The sequence below is a fragment of the Heterodontus francisci genome, chromosome 8 (assembly GCF_036365525.1).
Source record: "Heterodontus francisci isolate sHetFra1 chromosome 8, sHetFra1.hap1, whole genome shotgun sequence".
NCBI lineage: Eukaryota > Metazoa > Chordata > Chondrichthyes > Heterodontiformes > Heterodontidae > Heterodontus > Heterodontus francisci.
Window position 1 is genome coordinate 54567875 of NC_090378.1, and position 24711 is coordinate 54592585.

The 24711-nt window shown below is 45.3% G+C and overlaps 1 protein-coding gene across 2 annotated transcripts in view; it reads left to right on the top strand.

The window, feature by feature from the left end:
* The window catches only part of agbl4 (AGBL carboxypeptidase 4), a 1307642-nt gene that overhangs the window by 1278905 nt on the left and 4026 nt on the right, over positions 1 to 24711 (top strand). Inside the window, exon 13 of one of the 2 annotated variants that reach the window (XM_068036421.1) lies at positions 23155 to 23181. The exons of the other annotated variant lie outside the window; for it this stretch is intronic. Coding sequence (XP_067892522.1) covers positions 23155 to 23158 — 4 coding nt within the window. The 3' untranslated portion in view covers positions 23159 to 23181. The remainder of the gene's footprint in view (positions 1 to 23154; positions 23182 to 24711) is intronic. 2 annotated transcript variants of the gene reach the window in all.

Consider the following 24711-nt stretch of genomic DNA (forward strand, 5'->3'; position numbering starts at 1 on the left):
GTCGACATGTCGGGCTATGAGGTCACAGATTGTGGTTGAGTGCAATTCTGCTGCTGCTGATGGTCCACAGCGCCTCATGGATCCCCAGTTTTGCATTGCTAGATCTGTTCGAAATCTATCCCATTTAGCATGGTGATAGTGCCACACAACACGATGAACGGTATCCTCAATGTGAAGGTGGGACTTTGTCTCCACAAGGATTGTGCGGTGGTCACTCCTACCAATACAGTCATGGACAGATGCATTTGCGGCAGGCAGATTGGTGAGTACGAGGTCAAGTATGTTTTTCCCTCTTGTTGGTTGCCTCACCACCTGCCGCAGACTCAGTCTAGCAGCTATGTCCTTTAGGTGTCGGCCAGCTCGGTCAGTAGTGGTGCTACCGAGCCACTCTTGGTGATGGACATTGAAGTTCCCCCACCCAGAGTGCATTCTGTGCCCTTGCCACCCTCAGTGCTTCCTCCAAGTGGTGTTCAACATGGAGGAGTACTGACTCATCAGCTGAGGGAGGGCGGTAGGTGGTAATCAGCAGGAGGTTTCCTTGCCCATGTTTGACCTGGTGCCATAAGACTTCATGGGGTCTGGTGTCGATGTTGAGGACTCCCAGGGCAACTCCCTCCCTACTGTATACCACTGAGCCGCCACCTGTGCTGGGTCTGTCCTGCCGGTAGGACAGGGCATACCCGGGGATAGTGATGGCAGTGTCTGGGACATTATCTGTAGGGTATGATTCCGTGAGTATGACTATGTCAGGCTGTTGCTTGACTAGTCTGTGGGACAGCTCTCACAACTTTGACCCAAGCCCCCAGATGTTCGTAAGGAGGACTTTGCAGGGTTGAGAGGGCAAGGTTTGCCGTTGTCGTTTCTGGTGCCTAGGTCGATGCCAGGTGGTCCGTCCAGTTGCATTCCTTTTTATTGACTTTGTAGCAGTTAGATGCAACTGAGTGGCTTGCTAGGCCATTTCAGAGGGCACGTAAGAGTCAACCATATTGCTGTGGGTCTGGAGTCACATGTAGGCCAGACCAGGTAAGGACAGCAGATTTCCTTCCCTAAAGGCTATTAGTGAACCAGATGGGTTTTTACAACAATCGACAATTGTTCAATGTGCTACTGCTTTTCATGTGCAGGGGATAACTGATAGTCACTATTTGGTCATCTGGACAACAGACACCTGCTCGTCCTCTGCCACTATCATTAAATCCTCCTTACCTGTGCATATCAGCAGTGTGTACCATCTACAAAATGCACTGCAGCAATGCACCAAAGCTCCTTAGACAGCACCACCTGTACCTCCTAGAAGGACAAGGGCAGCAGATGCATGGGAATACCACCACCTGCAAGTTCCCCTCCAAGCCACACGCCATCCTGCCTTGGAATTATATCGCCGTTCCTTCACTGTCACTGGGTCAAAATCCTGGAACTCCCTTCCTAACAGCACTTTAGGTGTACCTACCCCACAAAGGACTGCATCGATTCAAGTAGGCAGCTCACCATCACCTTCTCAAGGGCATTTAGGGATGGGCAATAAATGCTGGCCTAGCCAGCAACGCCCACATCCCAGGAACGAATAATTTAAAAAATCCATCTCACCCAGTGCTAGCTTCACAAGTTTACAAATTGCATCCTGCAGGATCTGAGCAACTATGTTGCTACTTCCAAATGTTGGTGAGTGAGACACAAGTTTCTGTGAGGTGCTGTCTTATTCTATGATCCTAGCGGTGGCTGCAATGGTAATAAAGGAACAAATGTTAAAATATTTCCTCCAGAACATACATCTACCACAGCTTGCACTGAAAGATACTGTAAAGCCAAGTTTATGAATCTCCAAGCAAGGAGCATGTAATTATATTTAATGGATGGAAAAGTTATTTGTTTCGGGTTAGGATTTCCAGAGTTCTACTCCTGGTAAGCAAGGCTTCCCATGGAAACTCTTGAATTGTAAAAGCAATCCTTGTGTGTGGTGTTTGTGTGATTCATACCCATGTTGGAGTGAGTGAGAATGGGGAGAAGTGACAAAAATAGGATGGCATTAATCATGAGCTAAAGGAAGTCTGTAGCTTCATTCTCCTTTACCCCCTCCAGCCTTTCATATGAAAGAATGTCCAGGATGGCCTCCTACAATTGAGTCATGGTCTTGTAATCACTGAGCCCACCTCTAAATGGGTCTATACCCTTGTATTATGTGCTATCTTATGTAAAGAGAAAAGTCGTTTTGATGTAGAGAAGATGTGGTGTATACATACCTCTAGACCTGTACAGAATAGGTCCAGAACAGGTCTCGTGACATTAATTAAAATTAATAGTTTAAACGAGGTACTAACTAGATTCTATAGAAGGGAATAGAGATTTCTTAGATCATGGATGGGCAGCTGAGACCTGTTGCTTGCAATTCCTGAGTCATGTGGGAACTTCATGTGTCTTGGGGGACCACGTGTGTAGAAAGTGTCTCCAGCTGCTTGAGCTCGAATTCAGGATTTCCAAGCTTGAGGGGCAGCTGGAGTCACTGCTGAGCATCAGGGAGAATGAGAATTTCCTGGATTGTACATTCCAGAAGGTGGTCACCTGACAGGCAGTAAGAGTTCAGGGTAGCAGATGGGTGGGCATCCGGAAGAGTAGGAAGAGGCATGAATTGCAGGAGTCTTCAGGATGTGTGCTACTCTTAAACCGATACTCAGCATTGGAGACTACTGCGACTGATGACACCTTGAAGGCGTGTAGGTCAGACCACAGCACCAATTGGCAAGGGACTGCACAGGATGGAACAGCAAAGAGTAGAAATGCAGTCATTATATGAGATTCCATAGATAGGGGGACAGACAGACATTTCTGTCACCATCATCATGAATCCAGCATGGGAGTTAGCCAGAAGTTGTGGTACACATCGGTACAGATGACATAGAGAGGGCAGGTATTGAGGTCCCACAGTCAGATTTTCCCCTTCATTCCAGGAATCAGTCGAGTGAACCCTCTCTGCAATTATATCCTTTCTTAAGTAAGGAGACCAAAACTGTACGCAGTACTCCAGATGTGGTCTCTCCAATGCCCTGTACAACTGTAGCAAAACTTCCCTACTTTTATATTCCATCCCCCTTGCAATAAACGACAACATTCCATTTCCCTGCCTAATCAGTTGCTCTACCTGCATACTAACTTTTTGTGAATCATGTACCAGGGCACCCAGATCTCTCTGTACCACAGAGTTCTGCAATCTCTCTCAATTTAAATAATATACTGCCTTTCTATTCTTCCTGCCAAAGTGGATAAGTTCACATTTACCCACATTATATCCATCTGCCAAATTTTTGCACACTCACTTAACCTATCTATATCCCTTTGCAGACTCTTTATGTCCTCTTCACAACTTCCTCTCCTTTGTGTCATCATCAAATTTAGCAACCATACGTTCAGTCCCTTCATCCAAGTCATTGATATAGATTGTAAATAGTTGAGGCCCCAGCACTGATCCCTGTGGCACTCCACTAGTTACAGCTTGTCAACCCGAAAATGCCCCACTTATTCCTACTCTCTGCTTCCTGTTAGCTAACCAATCCTCTATCCATACTAATATGTTACCCCCTACACCATCAGCTCTTGCTTTGTGCAGTAACATTTGATGTGGCAGCTTATCAAATGCCTTTTGGAAATCCAAGTACACCACATTCCCTTTATCCACATTGCTTGTTACTTCTTCAAAGAACTCTAATAAATTAGTTAAATATGATTTCCGTTTCGCAAAAACATTTTAAATTTTCATGATTACATTAATAGTTTTTAATTGCCCTGCTATAACCTCCTTAATAATAGATTCTAGCATTTTCCCTATGACTGATATGAGGCTAAGTGGCCTGTAGTTTCCGGCATTCAGTCTCCGACCTTTCTTGAATAGAGGAATTACATTTGCTAGTTTCCAACCTGATGGGACCTTTCCAGAATCTAGGGAATCTTGTAAAATTACAACCAATGCAACGACTATCGCAGCAGCTACTTCTTTTAAGACCCTAGGATGCAGGCCATCAGGTCCTGAGGACTTGTCAGCCTTTAGTTCTAATAGTTTTCTCAGTACCCTTTCCCTGGTGATTGTAATTGTTTTAAGTTCCTCCCTCCCTTTCACCTCTTGATTTATAGGTATTTCTGGGATGCTATTTGTGTCTTTTACAGTGAAGACAGACACAAAATATCTGTTCAACACTTGCGCCATTTCCTTATTTCCCATTATTTATACCCAAACATACTCTCTAGAGGACCAACGCTCATTTGAGTTACTCTTCTCCTATTTAAACACTTGTAGAAACTCTTCCTATCCGTTATTATATTTCTAGCTAGCTTCCTCTCATTCTCTAATTTCTCCCTTCTATTTTTTTTTCATCATTCTTTACTGGTTTTAAATTCTGTCCAATTCTCTGACCTACCACTAATCTTTGCAGATTTATACACTTTTTCTTTCAATTTGATACTATCCTTAACTTCCTTAGTTAGCTGCAGATGGTGCATCCTTCTCATAGAATCTTTTTTTCTCACTGGAATGGATTTTTGCTGAGTGTTCTGAAATATCTCCTTAAATGTCTGCCACAGCATCTCTACTGCCCCACCCAGGTTATACTTTCCCAGTTCACTTTAGCCAGCTCTGCCTTCATACCCTTGTAATTGCCTTTATTTAAGTTTAAAACACTAGTCCTAGACCCATACTTCTTCCTCCTCAAATTGAACGTGAAATTCAATCATGTTATGATCACTGCTACTTAGAGGCTCCTTTACTATGAGGTCATTAATTAATCCTGTCTCATTGCACATTACCAGGTCTAGAATAACCTGCTCTTTGGTTGGCTCTAGAATGTGCTTCTCTAAGAAACTATCCCGAATACCATCCACAAACTCATCTTTCAGACGAAGTTTGCCGGTCTGATTTGTCCAATCGATATGTAGATTAAAATCAACCGTGATTATTGCTGTACCTTTCTTACAAGCCCCCATTAATTCTCCCTATATACTGTGTCCTACAGTGTGGCTACTGTTAGGAGGCCTATAAACTACTCCCACAAGTGACTTCTTACCTTTGCTATTGCACAGTGGCGCAGTGGTTAGCACCGCAGCCTCACAGCTCCAGGGACCCGGGTTCGATTCTGGGTACTGCCTGTGTGGAGTTTGCAAGTTCTCCCTGTGTCTGCGTGGGTTTTCTCCGGGTGCTCCGGTTTCCTCCCACAGCCAAAAGACTTGCAGGTTGGTAGGTAAATTGACCATTATAAATTGTCACTAGTATAGGTAGGTGGTAGGGAAATATAGGGACAGGTGGGGATGTTTGGTAGGAATATGGGATTAGTGTAGGATTAGTATAAATGGGTGGTTGATGGTCGGCACAGACTCGGTGGGCCGAAGGGCCTGTTTCAGTGCTGTATATCTAATCTAATCTATTTCTTATCTCTACCCAAACTGATTCTACATCTTGATCTTTAGAGCTAAGGTCATCTCTCACTATAGAACTAATGTCATCTTTAATTAACAGAACTAACCCACCACCTTTTCCTAGCTTCCTGTCCTTCTGAAATGTCAAGTACCCTTGAATATTTAGGTCCCAGCCTTGGTCACCTTGCAGCCACATATCTGTAATGGTTATTAGGTCATACTTATTTCTATTTGTGCTGTGTTATGAATGCTTCCTTTTTTTGGTAAATTTTGAAAATTTGAGTTTCAAAACTGAAAAGATTCCATAGATGCTGGAACTTTATGTGTGTGTGTTTTTTTAATGAAGGTCACCAGAAGGTCTTTGGACTGAGCTTGAAAACAAACAATTACTGGAAGGCATCTGACTGCAGATAATTACCCAGCAGGGGTTGTTTTTGACTTGGGGAAGATGTTTATAGAGAAGTGACAGGTCAAGGTTTATAGGGGTTAGAAAGCTTTTCTCTTGTGACATTGTTTATGGTTTCGCTTTGGACAGTAAGTTGGGATATGGACAATGGTTTGAAAAGACTGTTGGAGAAAACTTGCCAGGACGACAAACCACCTCAACTCAGTCTGTTCCAGTGGTTTGGAGAAAGCCTGCCAGTTTGCCAGCTCTCAAGGAGCTGAAAAGCAAGTGTAAGAAGCAGACTAAAACTGTGGCTGCATTCCTCCTGTAAGGCCTGTGTCTGAAACCACTGTTGCTGCATTTCCTGGAAGTCTATGTAAACCGATCTTCAACGCCACCTGAAAAGAACTGTTCTAAGAAGACCCCGGTGACAGCCGTCTATATGCATTTGGGACACTAAATCAAAACAAAGAACATCTTTCCAGATCTTCTCTTCCTTCTTCAAGAATTAGCAAGTATTTAACCCAAGTGTTTTTTTATCATAGAGCAGGAAAATGTAAATCTCTTTTTTTTTGGTTAACCAGTGTACGTGTGTGTGTGTGTGAGTGTGAGTGGCGAAGGTAAAAAGAGAACTTTAATATTTCAATCTGTGCTTTTATGCTTTATTCCATTACTGGTTAAGACTTGTTTCATAATAAACTGATAATTTTGTTGTTTATTAAAGCAATCTGGTTGGTGTGTTTTATTCTGGGAAAAATAGAGTATACGATTGACTGATTTGGTAAGTGGGAAAATTTAAATATATGTTGTGACCTGTGGAGAAGTGGAATTAGAATAAACAGTGCACTCCTCCCACCTCTGTTGTAACAGCTGACAATTCATCTGTTTTGTTACGAATGTTACAGGCATTCAGATACCAAGTCTTTAATTCAGTCTTTTTACTATTTTTGCAAACTCTGGCCTTATCTGCTGGCACGCTCTGTCTCATTCTGCCATACTGTGATTATCATTACCCTTATTGCTACCTTACTCTATTGCCTTGTCATTTCCTTTTAATTTACCCCATCTTTTCTCCTGTGATCCCCCAACTATTTAGTTTAAAGCCCTCTCTGCCGTCCGACTTATATGACTCACCAGAACACTGGTCCCTGCATGGTTCAGATGAAGACCGTCCCTATGGTACAGCTCCCTGTTACCCTAGCACTGGCACCAGAGTCCCATGAATTGAAACCCACGCTGCCCATACCAGTCTTTGAGCCACGCATTCAACTCCCTAATCTTATTTACCCTACGGCAAGGGCATGAGGCATAGTGCACAGGGAGGGCTTCAGATTCTTGGGTCATTGGGACCAGTTCTGGGGCAGGAGGCACCTATTCAAAAGGGACAGGGTTGCCTCTCAACAGGACTGGGACCAATGTCCTCACAATGAGGTTCACTAGTGTGGTTGGGGAAGATTTAAACTAAATTGGCAGGGGGATGGGCAACAGCATATAGAAGTAGAAAAGAGGAATAAGGAGAGTGTTGGATAGAACACGAGAAGGAAGCAGGTACCATAGAATCAAACTAAGAAGGACTACGAGGAATACAAAGACAAGTTTACAATGCATGTATGTGAACGCACAAAGTGTAGTGAACAAGGTTGGTGAACTACAAACACAAATAGCCACATGGGAATATGATATAGTGGCAATAACGGAAATGTTATTCAAAATGCTATTTTAAAAAAATCAGGGCAAAAATTATTTCTTGTAATAAAATTAAAATATTGTTGGTGGTTAGTTGATTTACTAAACTGTAGCTGTTAAAATATCAAGTTCATAACCACTTCAAGATTTTCTTTTTAAAATTTATAGCATTTGACAAGTGAAGAATTTTACAATTTTAGTTATGGTATAATATTGGCTTAAAAATGGTGAGGACTGGATGCTTAATATTCAAGGATACATAGTGTTCAGAAAAGATAAGGAAGGAAAAATGGATGGTGGGGTGGCAGTACTGATTATGGAAGACATTGTCGTGTTGAAAAGGGAGGATGCCCATGAGCAGGCAAGACAAGAATCCATCTGGTTAGAGTTGAGAAGCAAGAAAGGTATGATGGCGCTATTGGGGGTATTCTATAGGGCTCCAAATAGTGAGAGAGATAGAGGAGCAAGTCTGCAGGGAAATCACAGAGATGCAAGAACTACAGAGTGGTGATATTTGGGGACTATACCCAAATATCTATTTGGATAATGTTAGAGTAAAGAATAAGGAGGGTGAGGAAATTCTGAAATGTGTTCAGGAAAACTTCCTTGACCAGTATGTTCTTGGTCCAACTACGAAGGAGGCATTGCTGGATCTGGTGCTGAGGAATGAGGTGGGCCAAGTGAAACAAGTATCTGTGGGGGATCACTTGGGTAAGAGTGAACATTGTATCATAAGATTTAGATTAGTATCAACTATCACCAGTAACCTGTCTCTCGATACAGAAATCAACAAGCGCATGGGAAAGGCGTCCGCTGCTATATCCAAACTGGCTAAGAGGGTGTGGGAAAATGGTGCACTGACACGGAACACAAAAGTCCGAGTGTTTCAAGCCTGTGTCCTCAGTACCTTGCTCTACAGCAGCGAGGCCTGGACAATGTATGTCAGCCAAGAGCGACGTCTCAACTCATTCTATCTTCGCTGCCTCCGGAGAATCCTTGGCATCAGGTGGCAGGACCATATCTCCAACGCAGAAGTCCTCAAGGCGGCCAACATACCCAGCATATACACCCTACTGAGCCAGCAGCGCTTGAGATGGCTTGGCCATGTGAGCCGCATGGAAGATAGCAGGATCCCCAAGGACGCATTGTACAGCGAGCTCGTCACTGGTATCAGACCCTCCGGCCGTCCATGCCTCCGCTTTAAAGATGTCTGCAAACACGACATGAAGTCCTGTGACATTGACCACAAGTCGTGGGAGTCAGTTGCCAGTGATCGCCAGAGCTGGTGGGCAGCCATAAAGGCGGGGCTAAAGAGTGGCAAGTCGAAGAGACTTAGCAGTTGGCAGGAAAAAAAACAGAAGTGCAAGGGGAGAGCCAACTGTGTAACAGCCCCGACAACCAATTTTATCTGCAGTGCCTGTGGAAGAGTCTGTCACGCTAGAATTGGCCTTTATAGCCACTCCAGGCACTGCTCCACAAACCACTGACCTCCTCTAGGTGCTTACCCATTGTCTCTCGAGGCCAAAGAAGACGAAGAAGAGATTAGTAATGGAGAGGAGCAAGGAACAATTTAAAGTACAGCTTCTAAACTGGAAGAGGGATGACTTCAATGGGATGAGAGGGGATATAGCCATGGTAAAATGGAGCCAAAGACTGACAGGAAAAACTGTAATGAAACAATGGGTGATCTTTAAGGAGGAGATGTTTCAGGTACAGGCTAGGTGTATTCCAACAAAGGCGAAGGATGGGGGGAACTGAAGCCAGGGCTCTTTGGATGACAAGGTAAATACAAAATATGATGAAACAAAAAAGAGGGTGTATGTTGCAAGTCAGGTGAATTCTTCAAATGAGAACCAGCCAAATATAATAAGTTGAGAGGGGAAGTGAAGAGGAAAATATGACTGGCAAAGAGAAAATATGAGAATAGAATGGCAGTTACCACAAAAGGGAACCCAAAAATCCTCCACCGGTATGTAAATAGTAAACGGGTAATAAGAGGTCCTATTAGGGACAGAAAAGGTGATATATGTTTAGAGGTGCAGGGCAATGCTTGAATACTTAATGAGTACTTTGTCTCAGTGTTTAGTAAGGAAGGGATGATGACAAAAAATCGGTAGAAACAGAGATGGTAGAGGTAATGGATGGGGTGAAAATTGATAGGCAGGATGTACTGGAAAGGCTGGCTATGCTTCAAGTGGATAAATCACATGATTCAGATGGCTTGCATCCTAGGTTAATAAAGGAAGTGGGAGTGGAGATAGCAGAAGGGCTTGCCATAATCTTCCAATCTTCCAGAGTGCCGGAGGATTGGAAAGTGGCAAATGTTACACCCTTATTCAAGAAGGGTGTAAGAACATTCCTAGTAACTACAGGCTGGGCAGTTTAACATCAGTGGTGGGTAGGGCTTTAGAAACAATAATCTGAGAAACAATCAAAAGGCACTTGGAGAGGTTTGAGTTAATTAAGGATAGCCAGCATAGATTTGTAAAAGGCAGATCATGCTTGACTAATCTAATTGAATTTTTTGATGAAGTAACAGAGAAGATTGATGAAGAGAATGCAATGGATGTTGTCTATATGGATTCTAAGAAAGCGTTTGACAAAGTACCAGATAAAAGGCTGGTTTACAAAGTTGTGACTCATGGAATAGGAGGAAAATGTAGCTGGTCTGATTAGTAAGTTTGTGGACGACACAAAGGTTGGTGGAGTTGCAGACAGTGATAAGGATTGTCAGAGGATACAGGAGGATATAGATCGGTTGGAGACTTGGGCGGAGAAATGGCTGATGGAGTTTAATTCGGACAAATGTGAGGTAATGCATTTTGGAAGGTCTAATGCAGGTGGGAAGTATACAGTAAATGGCAGAACCCTTAGGAGTATTGCCAGGCAGAGAGATCTGGGCGTACAGGTCCACAGGTCACTGAAAGTGGCACTGCAGGTGGATAAGGTAGTCAAGAAGGCATACGGCATGCTTGCCTTCATCGGTCGGGGCATAGAGTATAAAAATAGGCAAGTCATGCTGCAACTGTACAGAACTTTAGTTAGGCCACACTTAGAATATTGTGTGCAATTCTGGTCGTCACACTACCAGAAGGATGTGGAGGCTTTGGAGAGGGTACTGAAGAGGTTTACCAGGATGTTGCCTGGTCTGGAGGGCATTAGCTATGAGGAGAGGTTGGATAAACTCGGATTGTTTTCACTGGAACGACGGAGGTGGAGGGGCGACATGATAGAGGTTTACAAAGTTATAAGCGGCATGGACAGGATGGATAGTCAGAAGCGTTTTCCCAGGGTGGAAGAGTCAGTTACTAGGGGACATAGGTTTAAGGTGAGAGGGGCAAAGTTTAGAGGGGATGTGCGAGGCAAGTTCTTTACACAGAGGGTGGTGAGTGCCTGGAACTTGTTGCCGGTGGAGGTGGTGGAAGCAGGTACCATACAGATGTTTAAGAGGCATCTTCACAAATACATGAATAGGATGGGAATAGAGGGATACGGATCCCGGAAGTGCAGAAGGTTTTAGTTTAGGCAGGCATCAAGATCGGCGCAGGCTTGGAGGGCCGAATGGCCTGTTCCTGTGCTGTACTGTTCTTTGTTCTTTGTTCTGGTATCAGCTTGAATAAAAAATTGGCTTAAGGACAGAAAACAGCAAGTTGTGGTAAATGGTTGTTTTTCAGACTGGAGCATGGTAGATAATGGCGTTTCCCAAGTCAGTGTTAGGACCACTACTTTTTTGATATCTTTGAATGACTTGGATATTGGGATACAGAGTAAAATTTCAAAATTTGCTGATGTTACCAAACTTGGAGGTGTGGATAATAGTGAGGATGATACCAATCAACTGCAACAGGACATAGATAGGCTAGCAGAATGGGCAGACAAGTGGCAGATGGAATTTAATACAGAAAAGTGTGAGGTGATGCATTTTGGCAGAAGGGATACGGAGAGGCAATGTGGACTTAATGGCACAGTTCAAAAGAGTGCACAGGGACAGGGGGACCTGGGGTTCATGTGCATTGATCTTTGAAGGTGGCAAGACATATTGAGAGAGTAATTAGCAAAACACATGGGATCTTGGGTTTCATAAAGAGAGGTACAAAAGCAGAGAAGTTATGTTGAACCTTTATAAATCTCTGGTTAGGTCACAACTAGAGTATTGTGTCCGGTTCTGGTCACCACACTTTAGGAAGGATGTGAGGGGCCGTGAAAGGATGCAGAGGATGGTTACCAGAATGGGATAAGAAATTTTAGCTACAACTTTAGGTTGGAGAAACAGGGGTTGTTCTCCTTGGAGCAAAGGAGATTGAGGGTAGATTTGTTAGATATGTATAGGATAATGACAGGTTTAGATAATGTAGACAAAGAAATGCTGTTCCCATTAGCTGATGGTGCAAGGACTAGGGGACACAGACTTAAGGTTTTTGGCAAGAGATGCAGGGGAGATGTGATGAAGAACTTTTTTACACAGCGAATGGTAATGACCTGGAACTCACTGCCTACAAGAGTGGTGGAAGCAGAGACGGTGAATGATTTCAAAAGGAAATTTGATGGGCTTTGAGGGAAATAAACTTCCAGGGCTATGGGGATAGAGCAGGCAAATGGGACCGACTGGGTTGCTCTAAAGAGTACTGGCATGGATGTGATGGCCAAATAGCCTCCTTCTGTGCTGTAATGATTCTGTGGGCTGCATTTAGTAGCAACACCACAGGTTCCAGCGGTGACACTGGAAGCAAGTGACGCTTCCGCTTGGGCATTCAGTGGCCGGCTGCATGTGATCTTGCAACGGCTGGCCAATTAACTCATGGGAGGCATGGGGACTGTCCAATTGAAGGCCAGAGGCGGGAAGTCAGGAGGCGAAATCGTTGTAAGCTGATGCCAAGGCAGGTGCTGCCACCATATTTAAAGGGCTGCCAGTCCTGCTTTCACTGCTGCCTGTACAGATGAGACTTTTGCTTGACTGCTGCCTCCAAACAACCTGGTGCTGCGCCATGAATGCTGACTCCAAACAATATTCTGCTGCTTGACTGGTGCCTCCAACGAAGGAGCTGACCAGAAGCCTGAAGCAAGAATGGCAGAAGGAAAACCCCAGGTGGCCCCACAGTTCAGCATTTCCTCTCTGCAATTTCTCCTGCAGGCTGCAAGGGCAAGGCAGGAGGTCCTGTTACCAAGGGATTGGAAGAAGAGAGCAGCCCGCCTGACCAAGCAAGCCTGGACCGAGGTTGCAGAGGAAGTCAGCAGCCGTGGGGTCACCCCCCACAACTTAACATAGTGCTGGAAACGCGTCAATGACTTCCTTTGGTCCGCCAAGTTGAGTATTCCATATCTTTTTTCCCTTTGGGGCTTGCATGTGGCAAAGCGAGAGGGTGCACTTGGTGGAGAGGGAGTGACACTCCAGTCAGTGGCAAGGGGGTCAGGAAGAAGCATCTTATCGAGAGGCTATTATCTGTCATTTCCAACCCACACAAGGTCCCTCGAGAGTGGCCATATGCAGGAGGCATTCGTGTGTCCCCATCATGGACTGCTGGGCTGTCAGCAGCAGAGCTGTTGTATTTGTCTCCATTTGGAAACTAACCATCTTCCTTCTTGTGACTGCAGGAGAAGATGGCACACAACAGCAAAGAAAGGGCCAAGACTGGTGGAGGGGTGCCATACCTTGACACCTCACCTCTGTGGAAGAGGAGGACTTGGAAACGGAAGGACACCAGTGCAGCCACGCGATTGCTGATGGCAAGACAGGAGTGCCCACCCAAGAGGGTGAGTAAACGAGTGCAGGAGCACAAGGGTGTGTCTGGCACACACAAGTCATAGTGCTCATGTGTCCACCACTGGACACATGTAGTTCCTCGTCAGGCATAATTGGGATGAGGAAATGGGAAGCCTTTAACCCTTCTATGTTTCTGTTCTCTGGTGCAGGTCAGGATCATGCCAAAGGACTCAGCTTGACAGACTGGGGGCCAGCCTGCCACCTCTGAGAAGGAGGAGGGATCCTCAGAGGGTGCAGCATTACATCATTCCCTTGCACTCTCCACCACTGCGGATACTCTCATATCGGTGGGTACGTGTTCGTGAGTAGATCAGGATCAGCTGGCGGAGCCTGTGACAGCTGAAGCCACTGACAGTTGGAAGACTGTGGGAGGCCAAGCTGATGCTGAGCCCCAGGCTGATGACGTGCCTCTTGAGTCATCTGTAGGCTGGAAGTGACAGAGTGAGCCACATCCGCTCAGCTCCTCAGCCTTGCCACTGTGTGCTATACACCTGGGTACTGGATGATGGAGTGCAAAATGAAGAAGATGACAGTGGACCTAATTAAAGGTAAGGCTTTATTGGAATGTTTCTGTAAGGGCATAAGGCCACAGGAAATGGCTATGTATCTGAGCGTCCCAAGCCTCTCTTGCGCATATCTCATTGCACCTTGCCTGTGCTCCATGGGGTCCTTCATCTTGCATTGCATGGTCAGCTGATTCCTCCACATCTTTATTGTTGGCCGAGGCATCATGATCAATGATTTCCTTATTATTCTACGATTACCCCCTCTGTTGTGCCATGTCATGCAGGGCACAGCAGACCACCATGATACATGAGACCCTTCCTGGGGCATTCTGAAGGGCTCCACTGGATTAAACTAGGCACCTGAATTGCATCTTCAGAAGCCCAATGGTATGATTAGATTAGAGATACAGCACTGAAACAGGCCCTTCGGCCCACCGAGTCTGTGCCGAACATCAACCACCCATTTATACTAATCCCATATTCCTACCAAACATCCCCACCTGTCCCTATATTTCCCTACCACCTACCTATACTAGTGACAATCTATAACGGCCAATTTACCTATCAACCTGCAAGTCTTTTGGCTTGTGGGAGGAAACCGGAGCACCCGGAGAAAACCCACGCAGACACAGGGAGAACTTGCAAACTCCACACAGGCAGTACCCGGAATCGAACCCAGGTCCTGGAGCTGTGAGGCTGCGGTGCTAACCACTGCGCCACTGTGCCGCCCATGCTTAATGGTCGCTCGGGTTGACCTGTGGCAGTGCTGTACCTCTCCTCTGCATCTCTGCGTGAGTTCCTCATAGGCGTGAATAGCCAATTCTTTAGTGGGTAGCCCTGGTCTCCAAGTATCCATACCTGAAGGCACACAGGGGACCAGAAAAGCTGTGGCACCTGGGACTGCCAAAGTATGTAGGTGTTGTGGCCGCTTCCCAGGAACCATGCACCTGAAGGATCTGCTTTTGGTGGTCGTACATCAGTTGGACATTGCTGGAATGGAAGCCCTTTCTGTTGATGAAGGCCACTGGCTAGTCCGTGGAAGCCTTGATGGCCACATGCTTGCAATCGATCAGACCCTGCACATGGGGGATTCCAGCAATGGCCCTGAACCCAATGGACTTCTCTACCTGACTGTCCGGATCAGTGCAGTAGCTTACATAGTAGCTGGCCCTCTTGGACATGGCATTGGTCAGCTCCTTGATGTACTAATGGGGTGCATACTGGGAAATCCCACACAAGTCCCCCATGGATTCCTGGAAGGAGCCGGAGGTGTAGAAGTTGAGAGCCATGATGATCTTCACCACCACTGGCATTGGGTGTCCACCAACCCCCATGGGTCTCAGCTCATCCTACATCATGGTGCAGACATCAGTGACTGCCTCACTGGAGTGCTTCAGTCTTCGCTCGGACATTTTGAGAAAGTTGAGCCTCGGATAGTACACTGTCTTCTGGGGATAGCCTTTTCTGCACGCAGGAGGCTGTTGGCATCCCCTCTGCACACTTCTCCAGCGTGCCAACCCTGAGGCCAGACTTCTTGGTGCTCCTGAGGTTCCTGATGTGCTCATGCTGGTGCCTGGATCTTCGTCCCTCTGAGCTGCCTCTCCTCCTCCTGAAGCCTAGGTGGATGAGGCCCATGGCAGGTGACATCTCTCTTATTCCTAGGCCTTCTATCCAGAGGCACTCACCACACCTGCAGCACCCCCCCCCCCACAAAAGCTTTCCCAGTAATTTCTTTGCAGCAAGTGCCTATATGACCTTGGCAGCACGCCCCCTCAGTGCTGGCACCTTCTCTCCCACTTCTGTCATCATCTGGCAATGCTGTCTGTGCACCACCCTTCCTGCCACCGCATGCTTACTCTCCCGATGGTTGCCTGAGAGAGCCAGCACTTAGGCCCTGCTTCCTTGCCTACTCATTTAACCTGGCGAGTCTCTGAAGCCCAGTGGTCCCCATGTGCCATTGGTAAAATGTGAAATGCTGCGTGAAATTGCAATTAATTGGAATTTCAAATACCTTAATTGGTGTCAATGTGCGAAGTCAGCCCTCCATGCTTCCCGCTGTTGGTAAAATCCAGAAATGACATAAAGATGCCGGACTTTCCGCCAAACACGGTGCATTGCCATTTTACAGCCTCCTCGCCTCCGAAATCGTTCCAGGTGGCCTGGTAAAATTCTGGCCTATGACTCTTTGACATTGAAAGGTATGTGCCAACCTGTCACTCTTTTTGTGTTTCAGTAAGTTACGATGCATCATGCAGCTTGGTTGTGTTCCAATGGTTTTATATGGGAGGTCCATTGAGGGTGTCAGTGTGTTAAGGCTTTTGATTGTGAATATGCTTGAATATATCCCCTCTCGGAGTATGTAAATGCATGGTAATAATAAAATCACTGCAGGGTTGTGTGAAGGCTAAGCATGAGCCAGTAATAAATGTCCATAAACAGTTAGCACGTTATGGCATACTTACTTGGGCCATCTATCTGATTAATGGTACTGAAGAAGTCTTTGGCATGCCATTTTTTTCCACATCTGTTCCCAGATCCTGTAGGTGCTTACACCCTGTTTATCTCCTGTTGTGGAAGGTTCCCTGAAGTACCAAATGGGGCAATCCTCTTTGCATCATTTAGCAAGAGCTGACTTGCACCAGCCATCAAACAGGGTGATTTGGTGCTGCTCTGTTCCATCTTTTGGACGTGAGGTCTACTCGCTGTTTGCATCTTCATTTTGCTGTTCATTGGTTTTCCCAGCTACTTGTTTTACCCCATGCACCCTTAAAGGCTTGAGAAAAGTTGAAAAAAGAACCTGTCCCCACTTGGAGACTCATATTTTTAAGATGCTCCATTCCTTTGATTGTGGTATAAAGCCCTTTAAGAGCTGATGACATGCCAGATTTTCTGCCTCGTTCTTTGACAAACTCCCAACGCCAGGAGTAGTTGAGGCTTGAAGCTCAGCCTCAGTAGAAAATGAGAGACGATCCTCTAAAATCTGAGAGGGTCAGGTTTGGGCAATTGCAGTGAGCACATAGCTCACTCCCCTCTGGCTGCTGATTCAGCAGCAGGACGAGAAACTTTACCCTATTTCAATTGATAATCATAGGTCCTCATCCCCCAGCAGCTTTTTGGGCACCGTCATGAAAACCGCTGTTGGAATGAATAAATTGACTCTCAGTTGTATCTCAATTTAAATGACAGCCTATTGCATCAGCGAGTCACAATGCCAAGATAATTCTTTAGTTCAGGTACTCTGCATGAAGGGAAAATATCAAAATATTTTTCAAAATAGTTCAGTCATCGTACTGCACTGATATAGTTCTGTGACTGAGCTCATATTTTATAAATCAATTTAAATGTTGCTCTTTATATGAAGTTAGAATCAAAATTTAATTATATCTTACTGACTCACTATTGCAGCTATTTCAATCTGAGATAACTGCATGAAGTTAAATCTTCATTCTTGCCTAAAGAATTATTTTGCACAATATTGGTAACTCACTGCTGGGGAAAGTTTGGAAACCACTTACAAGAACTATTGAGGTGCAGTAAAATAATTAAAATAACTTGAATTTTTTAATTCATTCATGGGATGTGGGCGTCGCTGGCTATGCCAGCATTTATTGCCAGCATTTATTGCCCATCGCTAATTGCCCTTGAGAAGGTAGTGGTGAGCTGCCTTCTTGAACCGCTGCAGTCCATGTGAGGTAGGTACACCCACAGTGCTGTTCGGATGGGAGTTCCAGAATTTTGACCCAGCGACAGTGAAGGAACGGCGATAGAGTTCCAAGTCAGGATGGTGTGTGACTTGGGCGGGAGCTTGCAGGTGGTGATGTTCCCGTGCATCTGCTGCTCTTGTCCTTCGAGGTGGTAGAGGTCGCGGGTTTGGAAGGTGCTGTCGAAGGAGCCTTGGTGCATTGCTGCAGTGCATCTTGTAGATGGTACACACTGCTGCCACTGTGTGTCGGTGGTGGAGAGAGTGAATGTTTGTGGATGGTATGCCATTCAAGTGGGCTGCTTTGTTCTGGATGGTGTTGAGCTTCTTGAGTGTTGTTGGAGCTGCACCCATCCAGGCAAGTGGAGAGTATTCCATCACACTCCTGACTTGTGCCTTGGAGATGGTGGACAGGCTTTGGGGAGTCAGGAGGTCAGTTACTCGCTGCAAGATTCCAAGCCTTTGACCTGTTCTTGGAGCCACGGTATTTATATGACTACTCCAGTTCAGTTTCTGGTCAATGGTAGCCCCTAGGATGTTGATAGTGGGGGATTCAGCGATGGTAATGCCATTGAATGTCAAGGGGAGATGGTTAGATTCTCTCTTGTTGGAGATGGTCATTGCCTGGCACTTGTGTGGCGCAAATGTTACTTGCCACTTATCAGCCCAAGCCTGGATACTATCCAGGTCTTGCTGCATTTCTACACGGACTGTTTCTTTATTTGAGGAGTTGCGAATGGTGCTGAACATTGTGCAATCATCAGCGAACATCCCCACTTCTGACCTTATGATTGAAGGAAGGTCATTGATGAAGCAGCTGAAGATGGTTGGGCCTAGGACACTACCCTGAGGAACTCCTGCAGTGATGTCCTGGAGCTCAGATGACTGGCCTCCAACAACCACAGTCATCTTCCTTTGAGCTAGGTATGACTCCAACCAGCAGAGAATTTCCCCCTGATTCCCATTGACCTCAGTTTTGCTAGGGCTCCTTGATGACATACTCGGTCAAATGCTGCTTTGATGTCAAAGGCAGTCACTCTCACGTCACCTCTTGAGTTCGGCACTTTTGTCCATGTTTGAAGCAAGGCTGTAATGAGGTCAGGAGCTGAGTGGTCCTGGCGGAACCCAAACTGAGCATCACTGAGCAAGTGCTGTTTGATGGCACTGTTGATGACACTTTCCATCACTTTACTGATGATTGAGAATGGACTGATGGGGTGGTAATTGGCCGGGTTGGACTTGTCCTGCTTTTTGTGTACAGGACATACCTAGGCAATTTTCCACATTGCAGGATAGATGCCAGTGTTGCAGCTATATTGGAACAGATTGGCTAGGGGTGTGGCAAGTTCTGGAGCACAGGTCTTCAGTACTATTGCCGGAATATTGTCAGGACCCATATCCTTTGCAGTATCCAGTGCCTTCAGTCCTTTCTTGATATCACGCGAAGTGATTCAAATTGGCTGAAGTCTGGCATCTGTAATGCTGGGGACATCAGGAGGGGGCCGAGATGGATCATCAACTCGGCACTTCTGGCTGAAGATTGTTGCAAATGCTTCTGCCTTATCTTTTGCACTGATGTGCTGGACTCCCCCATCATTGAGGATGGGGATAGTTGTGGAGCCACCTCCTCCAGTTAGTTGTTTAATTGTCCACCACCATTCACGACTGGATGTGACCGGACTGCAGAGCTTAGATCTGAACCGTTGGTTATGGGATCGCTTAGCTCTGTCTATTGCATGCTGCTTATGCAGTTTGGCATGCAAGTAGTCCTCTGTTGTAGCTTCACCAGGTTGACACCTCATTTTGAGGTATGCCTGGTGCTGCTCCTGGCATGCCCTCCTGCACTCTTCATTGAACCAGGGTTGGTCTCCTGGCTTGATGGTAATGGTAGAGTGGGGGAATATGCCGGGCCATGAGGTTACAGATTGTGGTTGAGTACAATTCTGCTGCTGCTGATGGCCCACAGCGCCTCATGGATGCCCAGTTTTGCATTGCTAGATCTGTTTGAAATCTATCCCATTTAGCACGGTGATAGTGCCACATAACACGATGGATGATATCCTCAATGTGAAGGCGGGACTTCGTCTCCTGTGTGGTGGTCACTCCTACCAATGCAGTCATGGACAGAAGCATCTGCGGCAGGCAGATTGGTGAGGACAAGGCCAAGTATGTTTTTCCCTCGTGTTGGTTCCCTCACCACCTGTCGCAGACCCAGTCTAGCAGCTATGTCCTTTCGTACTCGGCCAGCTCGGTCAGTAGTGGTGCGACCGAGCCACTCTTGGTGATGGACATTGAAGTGCCCCACCCAGAGTACATTTTGTGCCCTTGCCACCCTCAGTGCTTCCTCCAAATGGTGTTCAACATGGAGGAGTACTGACTCATCAGCTGAGGGAGGGCGGTTGGTGGTAATCAGTAGAAGGTTACCTTGCCCATGTTTGACCTGATGCCATGAGACTTCATGGGGTCCAGAGTCGATGTTGAGGACTCACAGGGCAACTCCCTCCCTACTGTACACCACTGTCCTGCTACCTCTGCTGGGTCTGTCCTGCCGGTGGGACAGGACATACCCAGGGATAGTGATTGCTGTGTCTGGGACATTGTCTGTAAGGTATGATTCCGTGAGTATGACTATGTCAGGCTGTTGCTAGACTAGTCTGTGGGACAGCTCTCCCAACTTTGGCACAAGCCCCCAGATGTTAGTAAGGAGGACTTTGCAGGGTCGACAGGGCTTGGTTTGCCATTGTCGTTTCCGGTGCCTAGGTCGATGCCAGGTGGTCCGTCTGGTTTCTTTCCTTTTTATTGACTTAGTAGCGGTTAGGTACAACTGAGTGGCTTGCTAGGCCATTTCAGAGGGCATGTAAGAGTTAAGAGTTAGCCACATGTGGAGTCACATGTAGGCCAGACCAGGTAAGGACAGCAGATTTCCTTCCCTCAAGGACATTAGTGAACCTGACATTAATGAATGAAAGACAGTTTTGCTGTCAACACAAATCATTTTTGTAATTAAAATTTTACATATGTAATGTCACACCTCAAACTGGCATCACATTTCAAAGTACCAGACGCCAAGACATTTTGATTGGTTCAATTGACCATTATCTGTTAAATTAATCATGCTGATTGGCACAAAGATTATACCCAGCCTCATTCACTAGACAGGAAGGAAAACCTGACAGTCAATAACCACCAACACTGTAAAACAAAGCAATCAAAACAATTATTTATTTTCAATGCTACCATTTACAAAACAGCAAGCATCACAAAGCCAACCAATTAACTGATTCAAAAAGAAATCAGTTTTGTTTCAGCTACCAACATGATTTTTGACCCATGTGAAAATATTTTAGCATAAATAACATTTATAGAAAATGTAAAAAATAAAATTATCTAAATATCTACAACAATATTTCCTTTTAGAGATCTAGTGCTCTTTCAAGGATTTAGGTTCAAGTTCAGTTATTTCATGGAGATTCAATTAGAGAGTTAGTTTTTGGTTCCTCTGGTAATTTGGTGTGAATCTTGTTTTTGTTTCTGTCCAGTTGTCCAATCCAGTATGCATCTATTTGAAAAATCTCAATTTTCATTATTTTACTAACAATTTTTTAACTATATTTTCAATTGTATTATTTTAATTTAGATACTGAATTTTAATGTTCTGTACATGAATGCCCTGTGAGACCCTTGTGAACTGTGCCCTGACTTGCATGTAGCCTGGCCTCCCCTTAGATCTAGATCCCTTGAAACAAAGGAAGTGATTTTTATATTATATAATGTATTATGCATATTCTGATATAACGATCCTGTCATTATAAAACAATGTATCTTTAAGCTAAGCAAATCCATCCACTAATATAAATAAATATTAAATGAGCAACTGTGGAATTTTTAGGTTTTGTTACTCTTGAAAAAGAATGAAATTATCCATGAGTTATTAACTGTTTCTCCCTAAATTACATGCTCTGCTCCACACTTCCCATTGAGAATGTTCTATCAATAGGTCTGTTTTTCATAAAATAGTCGCAAAGCAGAACATATTGCCATGGTAAATCATACCACTAGAGTGAAATACATTTCAAGAGAAATAATGATGAGATTGCCAAGTCAGTAGTCAGACTTTTCAGAGATTGTGAGATAATTTTGCGATTCCCTACACTAGACTATACTTTCCTATAAATTCTGAGTTACGTTATATTAGTTGTTTTGTACAGTTTCCCTAGAAACTTATTCTTACACAACTTCTACCAGAGGCTGTTACAAAATTTGGTTTCAATAATTATGCTGTCAAGTGTAGCAGACTCATTTAAATGGAGGGGGTGAAGCGGCCGCCCCCGATTACATAGAGGGGGCAGTCGCTCCGTCCCCGGCAACGGCATCCGGCACCACCATGCAGGCGCCGGCGCAAATTTTAAAGGGCTACAAGCCCTTACCAGCAATTTTAATTTTTAAAGGGACATGGAGGGCAAATTAAAATTTTAAACTTTATTAACCAATCGAAGCCCCTCTCTCACCTCCCCCCGCCCCCATGACCATTAAATGTATTTAAGACACATCAAAAACTTTTCTTACCATCACCAACTTTGCCCCCCGACCTTTGCTACCTTTGCCCTTCAATCCCTTCCCAACATTCCCTCAGCCAATATAAAGTGTTTTTCCTGCTCCCCCCTCCCCACCGCCGTCCAGATAATTTCACTCCTCCCCCCTCCCTACCAGTGTCACGCCTCAGAACTCCAAATGGAGTTCTGAAGGCGTGCGAGTTCCAACTGGCAGCCAGAATATTGGCATGGGACAGCTGCCAGGACAAGGTAAGTTAATTTGCACGTGTTTAACTTAATTTTAATATTGAAATGAAGGCCCCACTGCCGAGTGGCGGGGGGCTGCACCGAGGCCGCGCCGCCACCGGTAAAATGCAGCAGGGCCTTCTCGGCGTCAGGAGTTGTGGCGTACCTTTCCCGGAAGAGTTTTCCGGGCCCCCCCCCCCCGCCATAACCCCTAATGTTGGCGGGCTCATAAAATTCAGCCCACTGTGTGAGCCATTTTCTAGACCATTTTCATCTGACACTTTAATATGGTTATAAAATTATGTTTTGTTGTGTTAAATAAACCTTCTTTAAGTCATATGTCTTAGAGTTCATTCTGATGTTAAAAGCAAGGGTCACTGGAAAATCCTTTTCCGGGTAGTGAAACTTATGAACAGTATTGTGAACCTACACTATTGAAATAATTATTTTATAAGATCCCTGTGAATTTTTAGTTGGCTTAATGACTTTGATCTTAATTTTTATGATTCTATAAAAGGAATTGATAGGGTAGACAGAGAAGATAATTCCACTTGTGGGGGAGACTAAAACTAGGGGCCATAAATATAAAATAATTACTAATAAATCCAATAAGGAATTCAGGAGAAAGTTCTTTACCCAGACAGAGATTAAAATGCAGAACTTGCTATTACAGGAGTAGTTGAGGTGAATGGCATAGATACACTTAAGGGGAAACTAGATTAGCACATAAGAATAGAAGGTTATTCTGATAGGGTTAGATGAAGAGAGGTCAAGCATAAATGCCAGCTTTTGGGCCAAATGGTCTGTTTCTGTCCTGTACATTCTATGTAATTCTGTGTAATTCTATGTAAAGAAACTACTACTGACTTTAACGAATAGTAGTGCCATTTCTTCATAAAAATTATAAGAAATAAAATTTTCCTCTAATTTGCTTTCTCTAGATAATCTTGAAGTTGGCTCCTAGAAAGGTACCCACCAATGAGAAAATGTTCTTTAGATTTTTATATTTTATTGAAAACTATGTGAATTATTATTCTGCCACTGGGGAACATGAAGTCTTATTTCCACTATCTAAATTGTGGTTCCCTACCCAAGAACTTTCTGGTGTAGACTGTGCCACTAGATTAAGTGGAAGTCACAGGGATGGAAGAGACATCAGAGAGAAGTGACCACTCACAACTCCATAGGTGAAAGACATCTAGCAGCAGGTCATTGAAGAATGGTGCTTGGCATAGAACAACTTGCAGAGGTGGAAAAAAAAGAAAACAATTAGAGAAATTATCTGCTAACTTTCAGATTTGGGCTTCTGTTAAAGGGGGAGTGTGGCCTTAATTTTCTTTGGCTATTACTGAAAGTTGTTTTGGGGCCAGGCAGGATGCATTCTGACAGATTTATAATAAAATAATATCAATAACACCATAAGAATTGTCTTAATTGATATTTTATTTTTTTTAAAACCCCTGGTATGTGATGACACATCAATCTGCTTGCCTCGTCTCTTATCTATAATGTTCTGTGATGCATGGCAATCAAGAGGGAGAGAAGAAATTTTAAATCAACAAAAAAATTGTTAACGGAAATGTAAATGAGAAAATTGGCCACTTCAAAGCAAGAACAGTTAGTCTGTTTTTCCCGCATACCGCATATCCTAATGCAACCCCTTTCAGCTTGGAGGGTGATTTGCTAATGTCAGGAACTTCTTTGTGACTACCACCAATGGCATTTCATGATCACATCAGGGAAAGCATTCATGTGCCAATACAACACATATGGGCCAGAATTTTACACCACCCCAATGAGCCGGATGGTGGTGGGGGCGGCGGGGGGGCGTAAAGCGGAGCGGGAGGCTTTCCCAACCTGCTCCCGCCTCCGCCCCCCCACTTTACGGAGAGTGGGGGGGGAGCAAAAAACGGCCCGCCCGCCCCAGGCCAATTAAGGCCCTTAAGTGGACACTTAACAGCCACTTAAGGGCCTTCGCCTGCCTCCATGCGGATTTTAAGCGTGGCAAACGGGCGTTCTGAAGTCAGAAAAAGCCACCTGGGAAAAGGAGGCGGCTTCCGATCGGCTCGGGGGGAGGCCCTGCTTATCGGGCACAAGGTGCCAGATGGAGGGCGGCCCCCACTATCCCAACCACCCCAGCACCCAACACGCACCCCGCCTTCCCCTCAAACGACCACCCTTGTCTCGCTGGGGCCCGACCGATTACCCCCGGCGAGGCAACCAAAACTTACCTGGACTCCTGGCTCCATGTCTTCCTCTGCAGTTGGCTGGGGTGCAGTCCTAGTAGTGGCCACCGCTCCCGGTGGCGCTGCTGGGACTAAGAGCTGCTGGCCCGCTAATTGGCTGGCAGCTCAATGAGGTGGGACTTCCTTCCTCAAGCGGGTGGAAGTCCCGCCTCGGAACAATTAAAGCCTGGGGACCCGTAAAATGCTGGTCGGATCCCCAGGCAAGGCCGAAGTGGGTTCGCCACCGATTTTAACGTCGGTGGCCAGCTGCCG